This window comes from Pectinophora gossypiella, chromosome 14 (genome assembly GCF_024362695.1).
Source record: "Pectinophora gossypiella chromosome 14, ilPecGoss1.1, whole genome shotgun sequence".
Classification (NCBI taxonomy): Eukaryota; Metazoa; Arthropoda; class Insecta; order Lepidoptera; family Gelechiidae; genus Pectinophora; species Pectinophora gossypiella.
In genome coordinates this window covers 1,380,158-1,401,951 of record NC_065417.1, presented here as the reverse complement: position 1 = coordinate 1,401,951, position 21,794 = coordinate 1,380,158, and the positions used below count along the sequence as shown (strand labels likewise).

Below are 21,794 nucleotides of genomic sequence, written 5' to 3'. Positions count from 1 at the left end.
ACTGCAATTTGAAATATAGACTAGTTAATACAGACGCTAAAGGTGCTCCTTCACTGCGATAGATGTAGATAGCATGTAGTCAATGCCATCTGCGGCAAATCTACAATCTTCTATCGTGTGGGTTGTGAGGTTGGTACTCCAACCTCAACCCTGGTGTCAGGGTTACTATTGAGCCGCCAAAGGCCCCTGACATGGCTCATGTAACGACTACTTACTTACATCAGTAAGTAGTAACAGGGACCAACGGCTTAACGTGCCTTCCGAAGCATGGACCATCTTACTTTTGGACAATCTGGTGGTCTACAATAAGTCACGTAAAAAAAAGATGGATGTACCACTAACTACCCCAATTGCAATGCAGTCGTGAGCTTATGTTCTGATATATTATTTATACTTCATGGAGTATTTGTAAGTCGAATGACAAAAAGTGTTAAATTACACTCGCATAAGTTCTACTACTAACTGATGTAAGTAAGTAGTCGTTATATATATATATATATATATATATATCCTTCCCGCCGTATTCGGCCATGGCGACAAGTCCCCAATCTAGGAACGGCCACATTCACTGCACGTCAGCACACCTCCGATATAATTATATGTTATGGCCGCAGATGGTCGGGCCTTTAGCTCGTCGCGTTTCAAATCAAGCTCTTCCCGACGTTTCTGTTCAAAGCACACCTTGGTGTTCACAGTATGCCTCCATTGCGGCCGATCCTGGGCCAGTATCTCCCACCGCGATGGGGCCACGCCGCATCCTTTCATGTGGCGTTTGAGCACATCTTTGTACCGCAAGAGTTGGCCGCCCTGTTTCCGCTAGTAGTCGTTACATGAGCCATGTCAGGGGCCTTTGGCGGCTCAATAATAACCCTGACACTAGGGTTAATGAGGTTGGTTGGTTTGGTAATCCACCTCACAACCCACACGATAGAAGGAGAGTTCTCCCAGTGAGGGAACACCTTTACGCAAACAAAAGTGCCTGGTAAAATAACACTTTTAGAACAAACTCCAAAAAAATAATAGAAAAATTGAGTTTTTCGAAATATAAAACCTTAACTAACACAAATTGTAAAGACTGAACCTGTTTTACATTAAACAAAGGGACTTTGACACACATAACGGTTGGGTGATCCTTTTCATATGATGTTATATAAATAAGATTTCGCCGGACTATCTGTTTGTCTGTCTGTCTGTGACTGGTTGGTGAGAGGAAAGTTTTTTTTTTTTATAAAATGGCCACCTATGCGCAACCTGGAACGAAGCGGCAGAAAGTGAGAGAGAGAATCGATAATGTCGATTATTTTCAAGGTAAGTTCATTTTCTATTTTTTTCTCTACTTTCATACGGACTTTTTTTGAGTTATTTACATACATACATAAACTCACGCCTATTTCCCAACGGGGTAAGCAGAGACTATGGAACTTCATTTGCTTCGATCCTGACATACTTCGCACACGCACGCCGGTTCAGAGCTCCACCACGCTGCTACTATTTAGGTCTAATAGCCGGGACCAACAGCTTAACGTGCCCTCCGAAGCACGGAATCATCTTACTTTTTTGGACAATCAGGTGATTTAAACAAAGGACAGTCTCACAATCGGGAATCGAACCCGGACCTCCAGATCGTGAGCCCAACGCTTTAACCACTAGACCACAGAGGCGGTTAAAAACAAATTATACCTATGGCTTCGCGCTTCGTTTTTTAAACGCGGTAAGAACCCGTTATTATGTGTTTTAATTATGATAATAACCGCGTAAACTTAAAACAATGTATAAATACGACTTCCTCTTATCGCTAGGTTTAGCCTAATGCTTGATTAATGCTCAGGTATTGACAAAGTGGAGTACAACAGCACAGCGAGTCACTCCGACACAGCTAGCTACCGGCACTACAGCGCGGGGGAGCGGGTTCACTCCCGGCCTATGGAGGACTGGATGAAGATCAGCGTGTCGTTCACCGACTTCCGGAACCATGGTGGGTTCGCCAAGCCCTCTTACACACAAGCAACACTTTCTATCGACAGAGTCAACAGCTGTGCTGTGCCCTGTTTATCCCTTTCCACCCGATATGAAACGATCGTGAGTTTAAACTTTAAAAAAATCTGTACAAAAAAATACTTTGATTTTCCGAACGCAACCGACGTCCTACGATCGTTGCGCTAACTAAAAACGCGGGAAAAAATAGTGCAGGCCCCTGCATGCGAGTTTGTGCCTGTCAGTCGCCTGGAGACTGGGTCAGGGGTGGTTGCGTTTTTTGACCGTAAGACCCGCTCACGTAAGTAACATATTTTTTGTGAAATTATATACAATTTTGTGACGTTTTTACATTAAATGCACTTATTAATCATGTCTGTATACAGAAACATGTTTTTTTACGTGAATTTTGTGGTATAATATAAGACAAATCGAGTTTAAAAATGCACTCGCACGATCATGTGGCTTCGGTTGTTAGGTGCATATTTGGTTACTTATATGTGTATGGCCTTTTTATGGTTAAAAGGCTTACAAAATACATTTTTGTGTTTTTTTAAGGGGGTCATATGACTGACAAACTAATAGTGGAAGTATTAGAAAACGAAAACCTTTCGGAGATCTAAGATTTAGATGATGATGACCTCGATTTAGTACAAAACCATCTCTTTAGGGAAATGGATAAGTTAGATCTAACAGACGAGGACCCTGAAGAGGAAGTGGTAGTAGAATGGTCGCCTGAACCGGAAAATATTTCAACAGTATCGAAGCCGAGTTCTCTAATTTTACCAGGGTCATCAGCTAGACCAACAAGAAATTTTCGTCAAAAAGAGTCAGCCTCCACACCGAGCCGTACGAGCCCAATTAGTTCGTGAACATCCATTGCAAGTGTACGAGCAAACGTGGCAGCATCCGTATTACGAGGAAGTAGGCCTGCATCAATAACAAGAGGAGGAAGGTCCACGCGTGCACTAAGAGGAGAAAGAGGAAGGTCTGCATCAATTATACCTACAGTTCAACGGGGTAGGTCTACGTTGCGAAAAAGATTGTAGGAGGAAGCTTAGTTCTAGGATTAATCCCATGACTATCCGACTCTGCCAATAGAACCAGTAAAGCGATCCATTGATTATTTTTACGAATATTTCAATGAGGATCCTTTCTGGCGGAGATTAGTCGCTGTACAAATACTTATCTATTATTTACGTTCTACTGGGCGTGAACTAAAAACTGCGGTCGCTGAGATAGCAAAGCTATTGTCGATTCATATAATCATGGGCTGCATACCCTACCCTAGATTACCGTGGCATTGGAGAGCTGGTATCAAACTTGATTTAGTTAGCGGCCAGGCTTGATTTAGGTAATGACCAGGGATCGATTTTTAACACTCCGCAACGCAATACAAGAAGTAAAAATAAAATTGCTATTCTAGATTTAGTAAATTAAATTCATCTCTTTTGGGGTTATGTACACGTTTTTACAATAAAATACCAGATAATATTTTAAATATGACAGAAAATAAATTTAAAGCTCATATGAAGCTTACTTTATGTAAAAAAGCTCGTTATAAGATTAATGACTACCTAAATGATAATAATGTCTGGTATTGAATGTGTTCCTCTAGTTATTAAATAACTTGTAATGTATAACCTCATTGGTTTTTGAAAGATGAGTTGCTGTTGCAGTTTTTTGTCACTTCTTCTCCTCAGCCATAACACCTTGCGAAATGACGTAAATTCAAAAATGTTACATTGACGAAATGTTACATGAAGACCTGTATTGTGTTACATTTTTCTTAATAAGAAGTGGTCTAAAACTCATTTACTATAACTATAAAACAATTTTCTCATACCAAATGTGTTTTATTTCTACTAATAGGATAAAATATTATGCAAGTCGCATAGACTCACGATCGTGCGACTTACAAATTATTCCTACGGCTCACAATCGTGAGGGTCTGATTGCTGAAGACCAGCTAAGCTGGGATTTTTTTTCGTGTTTTTCCCGAGGTCTTTGCATGGCATAAAAAGCTGTCACTAACATTTTATAGGCCTAAGAGAGATTTCGTTTCTTCGGTTGGAAAGGGTTATCAAAACTTACAAGCAAGAAATTTTCTTGTGATAAGATAAGATTCTTTATTTGCCATAAAATAAATGCAGTGTGACAGATGTTACAAAAAATATACTTTACCGTGCATTTAAATTACATAAATCATGCAAAAATGATAAAATTTAAAATATAAAGTTGATCAATTCATACAAAGTCCTATAATGAAATTAATATTGTTGTACAGATTTAAATAAATGTCATTAAATTGATTCACATAAACCAAATTCCAATTAATAAAAGTCAATAAAATTATAGAAAACTAATAAAATAAAAATAGAAGTATAACAAAAATATTTTTTCATTCAACAACGTTAAGTCAAAGTTCAAATAATAAAACCAAGTGCAAACATATACGATGCGGGTAAAAATCTCTCAATTAATTTTCTTAGATATTCTTGAACTGAAATTTTCATTATTACAAGAATGTGTTTATCAAAACTACACATGTAAATTACATGTCCCTTTTGCCGTTGAGACGATGGGACCATTCGTCGTTGCCAATTTAAAATCTGTTATGTGCAATCGGGTCAATTTTACAGAAAGACAGAATAAGGAATAGAACAGCATGTCTCCGCCCCACCAGCGGCTGTGCTAGGTTTACCTCACCCCCCTCGGTCTTTCGTTAGGGCGTCAGACGACGGGGTGTCAAATGTATTAAATGCGACAGGGTTCCAAAGTTATATTACTTATGATTACTTATACAACTTAGAGAAATATTCTCTTTCCCTTCCACAGGTCCAGAAATCTTCGGCAGGCCCCAAAACCGTCCATGGGACGACGGCACACACACTATCGACAACCAGAAGCGTTGCCTTAAAGCCCTCTTCGACCTGATGACGAAACTGGGCATCAAATACTGGACGGCATTCGACTCTGACTTGGTACCTTATGGGGACAATTGGGAGGAATATAAGGTCCAGTGGGACGATATGGTGGAGTTTGTGGTGGAGTTGGCGCAGCGGAGCCATGTGAAGCTGCTTTGGTTGGCGCCTGATCTGCACTCTCATGCTAGGTGAGTTTCAGATGTGTCAGGCCTTATGTTTATGGATGCGGAAAGCGTATCAATCTAATGCGCGCGCGCGACAATGCTTCTGCATGAACACGTCGTCATTTGTTTGATCTCGTAGTTGACAAGTAAGTACTTACCTACCTATAAAAAATATTGGATTTTCATCAGTTCCAAAATAGACAAGTAAACATATTTTTATTATTTTATCGTCGAAAATCACTTTGTGAGACTGTCCTTTGTTTGGTTCCAATGTTCTAACATTGCAGGCTGTATCGCCTGGCTTTCCGAAAAAGTATACCTAATGAATGCTTCGGAAGGCGTTATGCAGTTGGTGCCCTAATTACTATCCCAATCTAAACAGTGGAGCAGCGTGGTGGAGTAGTCTCCATACTACTGTTGCCGAAGTATAGATCTACAGGTTGTTAGCGACATCGTAACGAATACTTATGGAGATAGATAGATAGATAAAATACTTTATTGAGCACAATGGACATAAAATACAGAGATAAGGACAGCATAATATACAGAAAAGCACAACAGGCGGCCTTATTGCTCATGCAGCAATTTCTTCCAGGCAACCTTTGGGTACAGGAAAATTTTGTACAAGTATAATAATAATATGGAGATGATTCAGAGTATGATTGTGAGTTAATATCAAGTCGATTTTTCTGTCGGAAAATTCGTGAATATTTTGGTGTATTTTTTTTAATTATTTTTGGTTCCATACTTTTGCGTAGGAAAATTCCACTTGATATCAACTAGAAATCATGGCCTGAATAATCCTCAAAGTTTTCATTACGACGTCATTAACACCCTGTATACTGTGTATCTAATCGATTGTTTTTGCAATAATCAGAAGTAATACTATCGATGCTGTCGATAGTATTAGTTTGGTGTGTATGTTTGGTGATGGACCGGTTGGTGGAGGCGCAGTGGGACGCTATCTATCTATGTTATATATTTCAGATACTCTTCCGGAGCAATGACGAACCATGACGCGTCAACGTTTATCCACGCGGCGTCACAGATAAAAAAATGCATGGAAGTGTCACAACGACTCGGCGCGGAGACGTTTCTTCTCTGGCCCCAAAGAGAGGGGTATCACGCTGTCTTCCAAACGGATGTTCCTAGAGAAGTCAAGCTGTTTGCCAAGATGATGAAGATCATTGCCGATTATAAGGAGCGGCTGAACTACAGGTTGGGGTTTGAACGTATTTTTTTTAAATATATCAAATGGGTTTGAAACGGGTGGACGCCACTATCATGTACGCTTATGTTATCTAGTTACTAATCTTTTGCCTGAGGAATAGGAACGCGACAGCACCAAACCAGCCATGGCATGGCACCATGCCAGCCTCATGTTATGATCACTCAGGGTGTTCAGAAATTTGAAAAACAATAAAGAAACGGGTTTGCTCTTAACACCATTTTGTCTCTTATAGAGGTTAAGAAAGTATTGACGGATGACATTATGTATGTATGAAAGTTTCACGGCAGCTGCATTGTAATGTCGAACAAAACACACTTGTATCCGCCGCATAACATTTGCAACATTGCATATCCATAGCCTCCTGCGGCCCTGTTATACAGACACAATACTTAGTTAATAATGAAGAATAAAAAAAGTACTTAACAATAAAAGTAGTGTGTGTAAGTAGTGTGAGAGTAAGTAGCAATAGTTAGAAGAATGGGGCTTAGATTTTAAAAGGATTTTGAATCTTTTTGTACCTATACATGTATGATGTCTGATACAAGTCCGTCTCTGGAAAATGATCATGATTAACGAGAAATGTGTGTAGTGCCAAAGAGTAATTTCCTTTCTTTACCTCAGGGTCGGGTGGAGGGCAAGAGGGAAACCACTGCCCTATTTTTCCCTAAAAGTAGCATGGAGAATGCTACACCGAAGGCTTTTAAATTAGTGATGATGATGATGACCTTAGGGTTGCTTGGAATCCCCTAAGATCTTATTTGTTTTTCAAAATTACAGATGCCAGCTGCTTATAATGCCGTATTACAGCCGTAATCTCCGCGATTACAACTGTAATCCGTGGCAGTGGCATGATGAAGACAGGATCCACTCTTACATGTGGGACGTCACCAGCTGCTTGTATTTCCTCAAGAATTATAACTTGGATCGCTATTACAAAGTTTGCAGCATACCCGGGCATCAGATGTATATGGCTAATGTGTAAGTATTAAATCAAATTGCTATGGGAGATAGCGGGGCTAATGTCCTATAAGATGTGCTAAATGTTTTTTTTAAATACATAGCCTTTACAAAATGTAATTTTTTCTAAAAACCTAAAAAAACCTGTTTTTTTTTGTACATTTTTTTACGCTCTAACCACTAGACCACGGAGGCTGTTATTAATTGATGTACTTATATCAAAAATCTGTTGCAGATACAATATGCTGGGTGGAGTCAGTATTACCAACGACTTTGATCACTGTATCGGAAAAAAGTTAACATTGATGATGAAATGCATCGTAGATCAGGTAACAGTTATTCTTCAGATTTTTTAAATAGGTTTACATTTTCGTGGAACCCAGTACAAAAAAAGATTACAAATGCACCCAAATCAGCTTGCGGGGCAACTAACTACTCCAGAAACCATACGTCGTTTAAAAAAGAAACGAGACTTTTTCGGTAAGGACAGTCAGTTCGAATGACTACATCAAAGAAAGGACCTACTTCGCTGGGAGTAGCGTCCTCCATGCCATATAATGCCAACTCATCTGTTTATAGTCAATGAGACTGATCGCAACATAAAAAAAAACGTTTACATTTGACCTCAAACTCACCTTATGGTAAGTGAAGATGTGGTCTAAAGTCTATCTGGGGGCACGGCAGTGTCCCCGCCAAGACGACCAAAGCGAAGCGCAAGAGCAGGGCACTTACGTACCTTTTCTCGAAACGTTTCGTCGGTTTTTTGATCCTCATAACTCTGGTTTGGATTATTTAATTGTTCGATGTAATAGAAAGCGTATTCTTATTTTGGTGGCAATGATGTTGAAGTGGAATTAGGCTGGCTATGTCAGCCGAATGTACCCGGATAGGTCGGCCAAAGCGCTCACGCAATGGGTGCCTACAGATGGACGTCGCAGCAGGCGCAGGCCCAAAACAAGATGGAAAGATGATTTGGATGCCTTTGGTGATAAGGAATTGTGGAAAAGGAGATGGGAGGCCTTTGCTCAGCAGTGGGGCACGATAGGCTAGAGAAAAAAAGAAAAAAGTTATTTTGAAAAATATCTGCAATTAGTGTGTTCTGACTGTAGATAAATCTCATAAGGCTTAGCCCAGGGTTAAGCAGCAGTCGCGGGAAACGACTAGCGGGAAACGACTAGTAGGTACCTAATAAAAAAATGTTTTTCTTGTTTTCCAGGGCTCGCCGCCCCCGGCTGGTATAAATCTGCAGCTGCGCGCGCGCCGGGACAGCGACTTGCGCGACATGACCGCTTTATACGTTAAATATATCGACGCTGTCGCCAGGGGGCTGCGCGTCGCTTGCAGCATTGTCAGTGAACAAGTCTTCTCTAAGCACTTACAGGTATTGTGGACATTGTGATTTCTCTGTTCCGACAAGTTACTCTGTTTTGTTTCTCTATTCTCACAGTCCAGATTTATATCTAAGTGCGATGAACTAATATCCTAGCGACTGCGGCAAACCCTCGCTAAAAACCCTCCCCAAAATTTTATATTGGCCAATAACCCGACAGAATTACGTTGACAGCACATGACAGACAGATGGCATATGAGCGAGATGCCTATTTTATTCGCCCGGGTTATTCATTCATGCGCTCATTCATTTTAAAATTAACAGTTGTCAATCATCTCTCCACTTCCTTTTCGGCGGATAAGAAAATGACACTTAATTTGAAATAAAATTAGGTGTGGAATCGATGCCATTAACATTTTACAATTTTGGCTGTTCAACGTGGAAATGCGGCCAATTTAATGGGCAGCTTTGAGCCGGAAGCGGTCTGGGTGGGCTTCTAGAGTTGGTAGTTTTGGACGAAGCCTGTTGTTGTGTTTTTGTATTTTGACGAAGCTTGTGCGGATTTTATTATGTATGATTTCAATATGCTTACCCTTTTTTTTTTAATATGAATTTTGGTACTGACGAAGCCTGTGGTGGATTTACATTCTGTTTATTATCTTATTGAAATATATTTTTACAATTTAAGTTTGATCCAGTCATCTAGCGTATTTGTAATGATTTAATGATTCTAGCAACGCTATGGCACGTACTATAGCGGGCTGGGATCGCGCCTCGTCAGCGGAGACGTGTCTATGGAGGAGTGCGAGGAGTATTACAAGTAAGTCAGAATGCTCGTATTTACAAATACAAAAACTAAAAACGCTTTTTGACAAAAGGCAATGGTGATTGACCGGAATTATAAAAAACAACTTCATGTGAGCCACAAATAATATTTATTGTCACTTTAGAACACGATTAATTACATTTTTTTTTTGACGTGACTTATTGTAGATTAGCCGCAGATGGCATTAACTACTTGGCAGGACAAATGGGGAGCGCTGAAGGCTCTCACCCGGTACAACGTTTAAGAGAACAGGCCTGAGGGTGCCTAGTTGGGCGCGAACCTCGGCTCGGGGAGTCGTCTGAGAGGAAAAATATTTGAAAGAATTAATCGACCCTAGTGGGTCGATAGCGATAAGCGCTGATTGAGGGAAATCGTCGACCGACGGCCGGCGGGGTCGGTCGGGGTCCTAATTAATGATAATTACATACTATCAATGAGATTCAAAAGGATTAATTTATAAAGCAAAATACAGCCATTTTATTTGACAGCTATTTTGGAAGAGAAAATATTTTTTTTTTATTATTTATTTCCTGCTCCGTGTGTGTGCAATGTCCAAACTAAACCGGGATTGGAACCGGGACCTCCAGGACGTGAGCATAAAGCTCAACCACTAGACTACGGATGCATTTAAAATCGAATGTTGAGATATTATAGAGGGGAAATCCCTTTTAAAATATTACTGCCGATACATATTATACACTACGATGGTAGATCTACATAAAACAAACAGTCATTTTATTTTAGTTGAAGTGAGCGGTAATAGGGTAGTTTCCAACAAGTCAAATCAGTTATTTTTTACTTAACGTCAAAACACGAAATTACTACGGAATTTGTATGAAAAAGCAACCTGGGACGTAACAAAATACCTATCACATTTAATAATAAGTGCTTATTATTAAATGTTTCTTTATTATTCATAAATGGAAAAAATGATTTTGTCACCATTAGATCTGTCTTTATTTAGTAAATCAAAATTTAAAATCAAATCAAATTAAGTACGAGAACACATAAAATACAAAAGTGTGGTAAAATAATTTACATAACAATGTTGTGATGTGTTCGGCTTGCATGCAGGCGTACAAATATTTAAAAAAAATAAAGAAATGGTACATTGGAAAGAATAATAATCATAATTTATTTTTGATCTAAGAAACTACCCAATTGCTTTTACAGTTAAGCCGAAAATATTGTGCATGACTCTGCATGAGTGATAGTGTGTCGAACTTTCCAGAAAGAACCAAACCGTTGAGGTGTCGTGCCCTAAGAGTGAACATTTGGACGTGTTGTTCCAGAGATACCTGAACGCCTGTGACCATATCTGAACAGTCATAAGTGTAAGTCTGTACCTAACTTAATTTATTTTAATTTTATTTATTAAATAACCAACATCTTACAAAAAAAATAACGTTTAACAAACCAACTTCTATCGTGTGGGTTATGAGGTGGATTACCAACCCCATCAACCCTGGTATCAGGGTTATCATTGAGCCGCCGAAGGCCCCTGACATGGCTCATGTAACGACTACAAGCTTACATCAGTAAGTAGTAACCGGAACCAACAGCTTAACGTGCCAATTTATTTAGATAGGTAACCAACAGCGCTTACAAAAAAAGAACGTTTAACAAAGTGTTTAACAAACCAACTTCTATCATGTGGGTTGTGAGGTGGATTACCAACCCCATCAACCCTGATGTCAGGGTTATTATTGACCCGCCATAGGCCCCTGACATGGCTCATGTAACGACTACCAAACGATCCTGATAACTCGTATAAATACACACTTAACTAAGTAGATACGAGTAGTAGACGAATCCGACTACTTAACATGCTCTCCGAAGCACGGATCATCTTAATAATTGTGTTTTTGAAAATAGAAACGTGTTACAAGTACAGCATACCTATTTATATATTTTGTAAAAAAAAACAAGTCAGGGAGCTCGGTAGTGCCTTTGCCAAGTCCTTTAAAACTGTGGAGACAATAAACTATTATGATTATGAAAGACAAAACTAGCTGCGTCGTGCACCAGCTTCCCCTGATGGCTGTTGATCGTAGGCTAGGCGGGAATATAATCATGGGAATAGTGTTTCAAAAAATAAAATCACTTACCAAAGGGTCGCGCGGGAATCAATAACTATCACTCACCACTTTTCGAATGTTTGTAGTGTTATGATGAATTTTTGAGTTGCTGTGTGTACAATAGGTGTGTTTGTGGCACAAGGGGGTAGAATAATGTCAGCGGTTTAAACAAAAACAAAATGGCCGGGTGCGGAAAAGTCAGAGGGCGCTGCCGTAGTCATTTTTTTTTGTTTTGGTTTTCCCCGAAGGGTAAGGCAAAGGGAACTATGCCCATACAGCCATGTCTTACGTATTTTTTTCTTGATGATTAATTAAATGATGAAAGGTGATGATGATGAAACCTAAGTCCCCACCCTCGGAGTATGCTCCTATTCCGAACCCCAAACGAATTAACTCAAAAGTCCGCATAAACTTTCGAGTTATGAAGCGACTTCTTGGCACGAAGCGAAAATAGGTAGATACACTTTGTTTATTGAATACTCCGATATAATAACACTTGCGAATGTCTTCCGACTAACTTAATGCGATCATCAACCACAAAACACCACTTCGTATTAATTATTTAGATTATTCAATGAAGAAAGCAACTGTCCTGTTCCCGTTTCCCGCCAAAAAGCCCGGACTGTGACCATTTTTTGACAAAAAAAGTAAGTCGCTCGTCAGAGGGCGCTGCCGTAGTGATACCAGAGGTAAAAAATAAATAATGGGATAACGTTAAAAATAACTAACGCTAATAATGGGCGTTACTAAAACTATATAAATCAAACCAGTATTCAATATTTCATTTCATTTATTTGCTTATATTTTCAGATTTTCTTCATTTTTTTTTGTATATTTTCATATATACACAGATTTTCCTAATAATAAATTCATTAAATATTACACACGATACTTGTGCAGCGTAGTAGTTACATCTTTTTATTTTAACAAATTGCGGCGAGTTCGTCACAAAATTTTGCATTGCGCTTAAAATATTTATATATATCTCGTGTTCTTTGTGCTTATTTTTGTAAAAAAGAATGTAAACAGAAAAGCTGTTCAAAAGTGCCTGCAAAGTATTCCGGAATTAATTTATTTATACTTACTCAAAACTTGCTTGAAAAAGCGCCACTCGGCTTTGTTTGTTAAGATAAAAACAGTGGAAAAATATTATTTTGATAGCTGTTAAATTAATCATGTTCAAAATGCAGAAAATATCGTATTATCTGCATATTCATTGCAAAAAAAACTGCGTCAAATGAGTAATTTAAAAAATATGCAACAAAGTACGTATGTATGGAACATTTAAGTAAGGATCAAAATGCGCAGGAACCTCATACAAGATTAAGTAACTACTCGTAGAACACAGCAAATAAACAATCAAAAGGAGTCATCTCACTCTGTATCGATATTTCTTGCGAGTGCGAAAAAGACAAATATATTTTGTGAAATTCCATCTATTCGATTATTTATTAACATGTGTGATTAATCAAAATACTTAGGACTATTTTAAGCACATAGATGCACTGAGAAAATCATAACCCTCCCTTTGGCTTTGCCACAGTCGGGTAAATAAGCTTAAAACTAAAAAAAACATTCGTTTCTAAGTAAAAATAAATTAGTAATTTAAACTTAAGTCTAAAAGTACGTAATATCAAATAAGACTTAATTCCATACAGACTTTTAATCGTTTATACTTTTTAAATATAAACACAATTCCGATAGCGAAGTTAGAAAGATAGTACAGATATTTTAAAACAAATATGCTACAAAATATTCTAAAAAGTCATCGAAAAAAATGGCCGTCAAAAATTTTACCTATACGGCTGAAAGCATTAAGTATTTCATAATACTGAAAAACTAAAAAATTGGCAGTATACAACGAAACGGAATGGAAACGTAGTCTATTTAGGTATTTTTAGTCTAATGTATGGAACACTTCTAGTTTCGAGTTTAATGTAAAAGCACCATGGTTATTTTAAACGATCTATGGACTGAAATATTTTTTTAACAGAATTTAATTATACAGGATATGGGAAGACAGTCGATTCATATAGTTAACGAAAAATAATTTAAAAAAACAATACATTTTTCTTTTAAATTAAGTACATATTAGTTCCGATTCCAGTAGACACGTCCCAATTTAATTTTCAGTTATATCTGTCATTTTCTTATTCGCCGAAATGAAAAGGGACGGGTGATTAACAGCTGTTAATTTTAAAATTAATTGAACAATTACCCGGTTTAATCAAATAATAGTCGTTTGACGCGTGCTGTGAACTTAATTTTGTCGGGTTATACACCAACGTTCTTAAACGTAAAAATTCTATACAAAAATTACGTGTCAGTAAATTAAATTTTACATGTGTTCCATTAATTTTTAGCCTGTCAATTATCCGTCCCTTTCTTTTGCGGTAGATAAGAAAATAACAGATATCACTTAAAAATAATAATTAACACAAATGGTTAATAAACATAATAATGCAGTCATTGGTTATACAGTTAAGCATAACATCATATTGAAATAAGTACTTTATAATATTTCATGTATTTATATTTATGATACCTCTGTCTGTAAGATATGAATCGACTATCGCTCTAATTAGATAAAAACCTAATGAAGTGTGTTTTAGATCTCAGATGTAATGTTTAAACTTTGGACATGTATATTATTTGAATACCATCACTTTAATATTTAAAACAGTTGCCCTGGGTTCGATTCCAAGTGCAAAAATGTCGGTCAAAAATCAAAATTAACACTTTCACGGACATTGATCACCTGTCATTGACGTTTCATTCATATTAGTATATATGACACTTGGGATCGGGACATTATTGCACGTAGAAGTTGTTTTCTAGGGGGTTAAAAGTCCACAACGAAGCAGTTCATCTAAGAAACCAGTATTGCTTTAATAGATGATTTGCTTCGATGCGGCCATTTTAAACTCCCTCGAAAGAGTTAAGCACACAAAAAATATACATGACAAATGTATTGTATAGCATTATAATCCTCGGTCCGCCGGTGGCCCCTACGATTATAATTAGAGATGCACCGAATAGTGATGTAACCGCATAACATAATACCGAATATTATTCGGTTTGACTATTACCTACCGAATATTCGGCCGAACTATTCGGTTTCGCGATACGTCTAACTAAACCATCCAAGTAACCAAAATAACAAGTTCTATCCATTCATACAAGTCTGAAGTTTTTTTTATATTAAAAAAATCACCTTATGGTAAGGGGGTACAAAATATTTTATAAGCCAATTAATAACTTTAATCTACAGTCATATATAGGAAACTATACACAGATAGAACGGTATATAAGATGGTGTTTGATATATGTAAAAAAAAAACTTCATTTTCTTTCTATTCTCACATGAAGAAATTATACCAAATGCATGCGGTACCAAAACCGAATATTCGGCCGAATACGAATATTCTGTTAATATACGAATGTATGAAGAATACTAAACGAATATTCGGGGCATCTCTATTTATAATGGTTAAAAGCACGGAATTAAATGTTATCAGGGTTATTACAAAACGATTACCACAGATAATCTAGGTTAAAATAGTAAACCCCACGAAAGAAGTCGACGGATTTTAATGAAACTAATTGACAAGTCATTATAATTATTTGCAGAAACTACGACAGTAGTGCCGTGGCCGCGGGACTTCTTTCGTGACACGGACAATATTTAAAACCTAGTTTATCTTTTAGTCTTCGTTTTGTAGTAACACTGTTACCACCTTACAAATAAAAAATAAACCAGGGATGAACGTGGGTTTAAGGGCTCAAATTGGATGACAGCGGCAGCGGCGCGGCGGCCGCTGTTCCGTTCTCGATGCCAGCGGCCAGATCGCGCGGTGTTGCGACGGTATAGAGTTGTGTCTCAAATGAACGCGATGTCGAAACGGAGACAACGCATTTTCGATTGTAGTTCTTTTGTTTCGTACGATTTATTATGGGCAAAAGAAGATCTGAATCCCTATAATGAACAAAGGAAACAAAAAGGCAAGTTTCAAACGCAGAGACACCGCTCGACTAGAGCGCACCGCTCGTACCCCGCTCCCCGCGCCGCTGCCATCGAGAACACTTCAATATAAGTCTTAGCATTTGAACGCGCCGCTTCACGCACCGCCGCCGCCGCCGCACCGCTGTCATCCAGTTTGAGGCCTAAGTATTTCCTAGCCAAGCAAAATTAAATCCAATTATCATACAATTCGACCGAACTTTGCTTGGCTGATAAATACTTAAACCCACGTTCATCCCTGGTTTATTTTTTATTTGTAAGGTGGTAAATGTTTGTATTTATAATTTATATAAAAAGCCAATGTCGGCAAATCACTATGGAAGCTTGTTAGTGTTAATACTATGGTTATTTGTTAATTTATATGTTGAATAAAAATAAATTACAACCGTTTTATTTTAGGAACAACCTCTTTGGTTATGTTTTGTGACTATACTGTGTGTCAGTTCCTGAATATTTTTTTTTCGTTTTTGTACTTATGACTTTGGCTCCATCAAAGAAAAAAGTATGTAAATTCGTTCAAAGTTTTTTTACTTTTAAAAGTCAAGATTTTCAAATGATATTCGTAGAAACGAATGATCAATTTAAAAATATGTATTTTCACTGAATACGAATATCCATATTTTTAAATTATAGGTACAGTCAGAAGCAAATAGTGACAGTCAAGGTATACATATAGCTAGCGACATCAAGAATGTCCAATAATTAGGGACGTTTAAGGTGGCCGTATAGATAGTAACACTCTAAGTGACCAAAAGTGTACCTAAAATACAAAATATATTGATGTTCCTAGTTCATACTTAAGTGAAACTGTTATTAAAATATAAATTAGGTATTGAATATTGGGGATACCTAGATGTGTTTTCTTTTAATTTATAATTCATTTATATGAGGTGTTGCCAGATATGGTTTAACCCTAAAATAGTTTTAAGTAATAATATACTTGACTTAAATCTCGTTTTGGGGCAAGAAGCGTCTAACACCACAGATAAGAAATATATCCTAAGCTTATAGAGATCTCATACGCTTATTTTGTAGAACACCGTTACAGTATTTGTTAGTCGACTAGATATTACTTAATACGAACATTTCATTGTTATTTTACACCCCTAACTTCTGGGCCTTCTGCGAATTTTGTATAAAACATTTTTTAAATATAATATACGTTAAAATATTACAATTAAATTAAATAAAATTTAAGTTTAAAAAAGCGTTTTTTAATTTCCTAAAAAAAATACACGACCTGTTTTTATATTGCCTAATGTACATTTTGTATATTTATTATTTTGTTCTCTAAAGTACAAAAGTAGTAAGTATAGTAAGTTATTGCACGAGATATTTAAAATACTTTTAAGTGTAAAATTCATAACATAAGCTTACGACTATAACCCAATGGGGTAGTAACGCACACCTAATCATAAAATTTATTTGCATTAAATATACAAAAAAAAAAATGCCTTGAAATACATAAGTACGTACATCCATGATAATTACATCAGAGGCCGGCTCAGTAAAAAAAAAAGAAAATCATATGTTTTTTGTTAAAAAAAATTCATAGCAGAAGGGCCAAAAGTAGTCAATTAACTTCCATAGCGAGATGCGGAGAAAAGTAACAGTAGAAATTATGTAAACATTCAATAAATATTACATTTACATTAATTTTTGGCTTCATAAATTTACATACATCATACAGCATTGACACACCAGTATATTGTTTAATCTTCTTTCGTTTCTGTGACAAATCGTATTTATTTTTCTAAAAATAATAAAAAAATGGGTTAGTTATTTATCTTTTTTTTTTCTGTGTACTTATTGATTTCCGTGTGGTTTCAGTCCTGTGTTGAGTGTAATGTACCTGTCTGTCTGTGTCTGTGGTGTCCGGAAGCAATAAATGTGTGGGGACACAGTTCTCAGAAATACAAACTTGCATGTTAGCAGTTTTTGCATATAGAGCCAGTTGTTATCCACCTAGCGCTCCCATCGCACGCCCGATAATTATACATTTGTAACGTTAATAAATGTGTCATAATAAACTCAGTTCAGTATAAATCAGTATATATTATTTAAAGTCGTCCCTGCATAAGGCCCTTGAGGTTCAATCAGAACAAATGTTTCTTTCTTTCTTTAAAACCATGTCGATGTCGACAAAATTTATTCAGTTCGATAATATTATCACATTGCGCATGTTAGCCCTGATGGTTTTGTTGTACCATTGGTTAGTTATTTGTCCAGACGTATTCATCAACATTTAGTATGGTAAATATTCTGTAGTAAATGACGAGGACCCTATGCTAAGTAATGGGTCCTTTAGTATAAGTTTCTCGTCCTCTTTTATGATCCAATGCGGTACGCGATTGTAAATGTATGTAGCCTTTTAACTTTCCTAATTACTATCAAGATTCTCAGGACTTTACAAAACGTGTTACACTTATATACTGGTCGCCTTATTGTGCTTAACTAACACAGTACATATAATATTTTTTAAATACTTTTTTTAAACATGCACCCACAGAGTATATAAAAGACATCTGTATCTAGTGGCGCCAAAATTGAGTAAGTAGGTCCGTACCTATTGTGTTCTGTAACACATATTAATAAGTAAAAATAAAAAGGTCGATAATCCATTCGTCTTGGATTTCCGCCAGAAACGAGTTATAAAATTGTGGCGCCACTAATGTATATTATGTTTTAAAAACTATGGGCTCTATGACTAATTTTAATACGGGTTGAATTTCACTCACCATTTAGTCAAATAAGGAACGATTGGAGGTTCAGGTGGAAAATTTCGTATTTCATGTCACTGTACATCGATTACACACAAAAAAAAAATCATCCTCATTAAATCTTCTATCGTGTGGGTTGTGAGGTGGATTTCCAACCCCTTCAACCCTGGCGTCAGGGTTATTATTGAGCCGCCCTATGGCCTATGCCCCATCAGATAAAACCGTACGGCATTTTAGGACTTTTCCGGAATACTTTAAGTGGCTTCAGAATTGACGCGGGGACGATATTTTGTTTGATTTTTTTGTATACAACAATGCATCTACCAATATATACGATCGAAGTACACAGTATAAGAAAATAATTTGTTATAATAAGTGAGATTCAACCCTAAAGTACACATATTTCACAATGGAATACGATAATACCTCGGAGAGATACATAATTAATTTCAAAAACTCAGTTTTACATTTTAAGGCGCGTTCCAGTAAGACTTAGGTAGATGTCGAAATCTAACATTTTATAGTTGTTGGTACACAAAACATCGAAAAAAGCGGATCATTTTCGATTTTATTTAAGTATATAAAGAATACGTAATAATACGTATAAAAATAAATATAGCAATTCTTCTATCCATATCTGGATTTGATCGTCAAAATAATTCCAATTTACACATAATGTAAATTTTAATTTCCAAAAAGAAACAAATCCAACGAAAATTGAGCCAAATTCACAGATACATAAAACCTAAAAGAGCCTCAGTACTAGAACGTGCCTTTCACGACTATACTAACATCATTCTATCCGTCTCTTTCTGTCACACTGACCTGCGGTATGTCTGTCTCACTCATCAGGCTCGGTGCCGAAGTACCGGTCTCCGAAGTTCCCGATGCCTGGCATCACGTGGAACTTCTCATTAATTTCAGGGTCTAAAGCTGATGTTACTATTTTCACCTGAAATAATAATAATAATTACATTTATTTCCCAAAGGAAGAGAAGATACTTACATCAGTAAGTAGTAACCGGGACCAACGGCTTAACGTGCCTTCCGATGACACGGATTATCTTACTTTTTGGACAATCAGGTGATCAGCCTGTAACGTCCTAACCAAACTAGGGATCACAAAGTGATTTTTGTGAAATGTCTCCACCGGGATTCGAACCCGGGACCTCCGGATCGTGAGCCCAACGCTCAACTGGACCACGGAGGCCGTTAGGCTGGTTATGTTATGATGACTCACCTGAGGGAAGGCATACGCAATAGAGTGGACCCCGATCTCAGCCATCAGCAGCGACACGAGGCTGATGTTGTGCTCCGGCACGTCGTGGTCGAGCAGCACCCGGATGGCCATGATGGCCGCCGCGCCCGTCGCCACCGTCGCGTCCATCAGGATCACGCGGTAGTCCTTGATGTCCTTCGGGAGCCGGAGGTAGTATAACTGTAAAATAAAACATGGTATTGGCAGTATGGTATTGAGGAGCTCGGTGGCGCAGCGGTTGAGGAGCTCGGTGGCGCAGCGGTAAACGCGCTCGGTCTGCGATTATTGAAGTTAAGCAACTTTCGCAAAGGCCGGTCATAGGATGGGTGACCACAAAAAAAAAGTTTTCATCTCGAGCTCCTCCGTGCTTCGGAAGGCACGTTAAGCCGTTGGTCCCGGCTGCATTAGCAGTCGTTAATAACCATCAATCCGCACTGGGCCCGCGTGATGGTTTAAGGCCCGATCTCCCTATCCATCCATAGGGAAGGCCCGTGCCCCAGCAGTGGAGACGTTTATGGGCTGATGATGATGATGATGATTGGCAGGAAGACCGCCAGGCGAAAGTGGGACTGGGCTGGACACGTGTGCCGCATGCATCCGGAACGACGGACAAAGATCATCGCGCACTGGGTACCACAGGACGGACATCGTAGACGTGGTAGACCCCGGAAACGATGGCGCGATGATCTCGACGATTATCGAAAAGACTGGATAGAGCTCGCACAGAACCGGGATACTCGGAAAGACATGGGGGAGGCCTTTGCCCAGCAGTGGGATTATACAGGCTAATAATAATAATGTATTTATTAAAAACCCTAAATAACAAGAGAAGGCATAGAGTTGATGACAATGAGAAAGTGAATTATAAAAGAGAATTTTAGTAAATGTAAGATTGACAAGTTCCGTACTTCGAAGAGTCTTCTTCTGTCGTGTGGGTTGTGAGGTGGAGTACCAACCTCATCAACTCTGGTGTCAGGGTTACTATTGAGCCGCCAAAGATTACATGGATCATATAACGACTACTTCACATCAGTAAGTAGTAACCGGGACCAACCACGGACCACGGATCATCTTACTTTCGGACAATCAGGTGATCAGCCTGTAATGTCCTAATCAAACTAGGGTCCACAAAGTAATTTTTGTGATATGTCCCCACCGGGAATCGAACCCGGGATCTCCGGATCGTGAACCCAACGCTCAACAACTGGACCACGGAGGTCGTTCGAAGAGTAAAACACATTCATCAACCCGCAGTGAAGCAGCGTGGTGAAGTTTGTATGCTCCGTAACCGTTGGTTGCGTCATTTTTGAGCAACAAAAGTGATTTCATGTTTACTGTGCAAGCTGTGCGTTTATGGAACTCCTTGCCTGCTTCCATCAGAGTCGCTAACTCTCTTCAGAGCTTCAAAAACCAGTTGCGAGCTCATTTTGAATCCTTATGCGGATATTCTTAGGATATTACTATTATGTATTTTATTTATTTCAATACTTGTCTTGTATGTGTGTGTATAGTCTATTATTCATTATTATAGTTTTCTCAGATTATGGTTAGGTATTTTTTTAATATATATGGATTATATTATATTGAGTATTTATTAATATATGTACGTATAGTATAGAGTATTTATTATATTAACTTTAGTTTTACTTTTAGGTATTTATTTTTTATTGCACCATCCCGCATCCAAGTTGTTTGTAAATGTTTGTTTCCTTTTGGTGGTTGCCTGGAAGAAATTGCTCTAGAGCAACAAGGCCGCCCAAATTGTACTGAAGTCATGTGTTATGTCTGATTGTTGAAATTTTAGTTTTGTGCAATAAAGTATATTTGATTTGATTTACTTCCGTTCACCGGCTGGTATGTAACCTGCTTGGTGGCCAGGTCATTGTGACCGTGTGTTTACAAACCTCTGGTTCGTCAGTCTGTTGGTTGGTCTGTATAAGTATCTTGCCGATGCGGATGTCCTTGCAGACGTCGCACACCGCTTGCTCCATGGTCTCGCCGGCGCGAAGAATTGAGACTCCGCAAATTTTCTCTACGTCGCACTTACGACCTGAAACAACGTTTTAGTCGTCTATCGAGTGGGTTGTGAGGTGGATTACCAACCCCAACAACCCTGGTGTCAGGGTTACTATTGAGCCGCCAAAGGCCCCTGACATGGCTCATGTAACGACTACTAACTTACATCAGTAAGTAGTAACCGGGACCAACAGCTTAACGTACCATCCGAAGCACGGATTATCTTATTTTTTGGACAATAAGGTGATCAGCCTATAATGTCCTAACCAAACTAGGGATAACAAAGTGATTT

At 38.0% G+C, this 21,794-nt stretch overlaps 2 protein-coding genes across 3 annotated transcripts in view; one reads left to right on the top strand and one right to left on the bottom strand.

The window, feature by feature from the left end:
- Positions 1-1,232: 1,232 nt before the first annotated feature.
- LOC126372646 (xylose isomerase-like) lies at positions 1,233-10,731 on the top strand. Its single transcript, XM_050018494.1, has 9 exons — positions 1,233-1,308; positions 1,829-1,975; positions 4,813-5,089; positions 6,053-6,283; positions 7,074-7,274; positions 7,489-7,582; positions 8,470-8,634; positions 9,318-9,403; positions 10,641-10,731. The coding sequence occupies exons 1-9, from the start codon at positions 1,233-1,235 to the stop codon at positions 10,729-10,731; spliced, it is 1,368 nt and encodes a 455-aa protein (XP_049874451.1).
- A 7,349-nt stretch (positions 10,732-18,080) lies between these two features.
- The window catches only part of LOC126372475 (uridine-cytidine kinase-like 1), a 30,726-nt gene continuing 27,012 nt past the window's right edge, over positions 18,081-21,794 (bottom strand). For both annotated transcript variants that reach the window (XM_050018260.1, XM_050018258.1), the window contains exons 10-12: positions 21,391-21,536; positions 19,469-19,666; positions 18,081-19,180 (exon numbers count right to left, since the gene is read on the bottom strand). In XM_050018260.1, the coding sequence (XP_049874217.1) occupies positions 19,070-19,180; positions 19,469-19,666; positions 21,391-21,536 (455 nt within the window). In that variant the 3' untranslated portion in view covers positions 18,081-19,069. The remainder of the gene's footprint in view (positions 19,181-19,468; positions 19,667-21,390; positions 21,537-21,794) is intronic.

Bases quoted from the DNA above. Each gene is read 5' to 3' on its own strand.
- LOC126372646 (XM_050018494.1), top strand. From the start codon at position 1,233: ATGGCCACCTATGCGCAACCTGGAACGAAGCGGCAGAAAGTGAGAGAG. The intron at 6,284-7,073 runs GTTGGGGTTTGA...TCAAAATTACAG, and splicing joins AAGGAGCGGCTGAACTACAG to ATGCCAGCTGCTTATAATGC. The intron at 9,404-10,640 runs GTAAGTCAGAAT...CGAACTTTCCAG, and splicing joins GAGTGCGAGGAGTATTACAA to AAAGAACCAAACCGTTGAGG.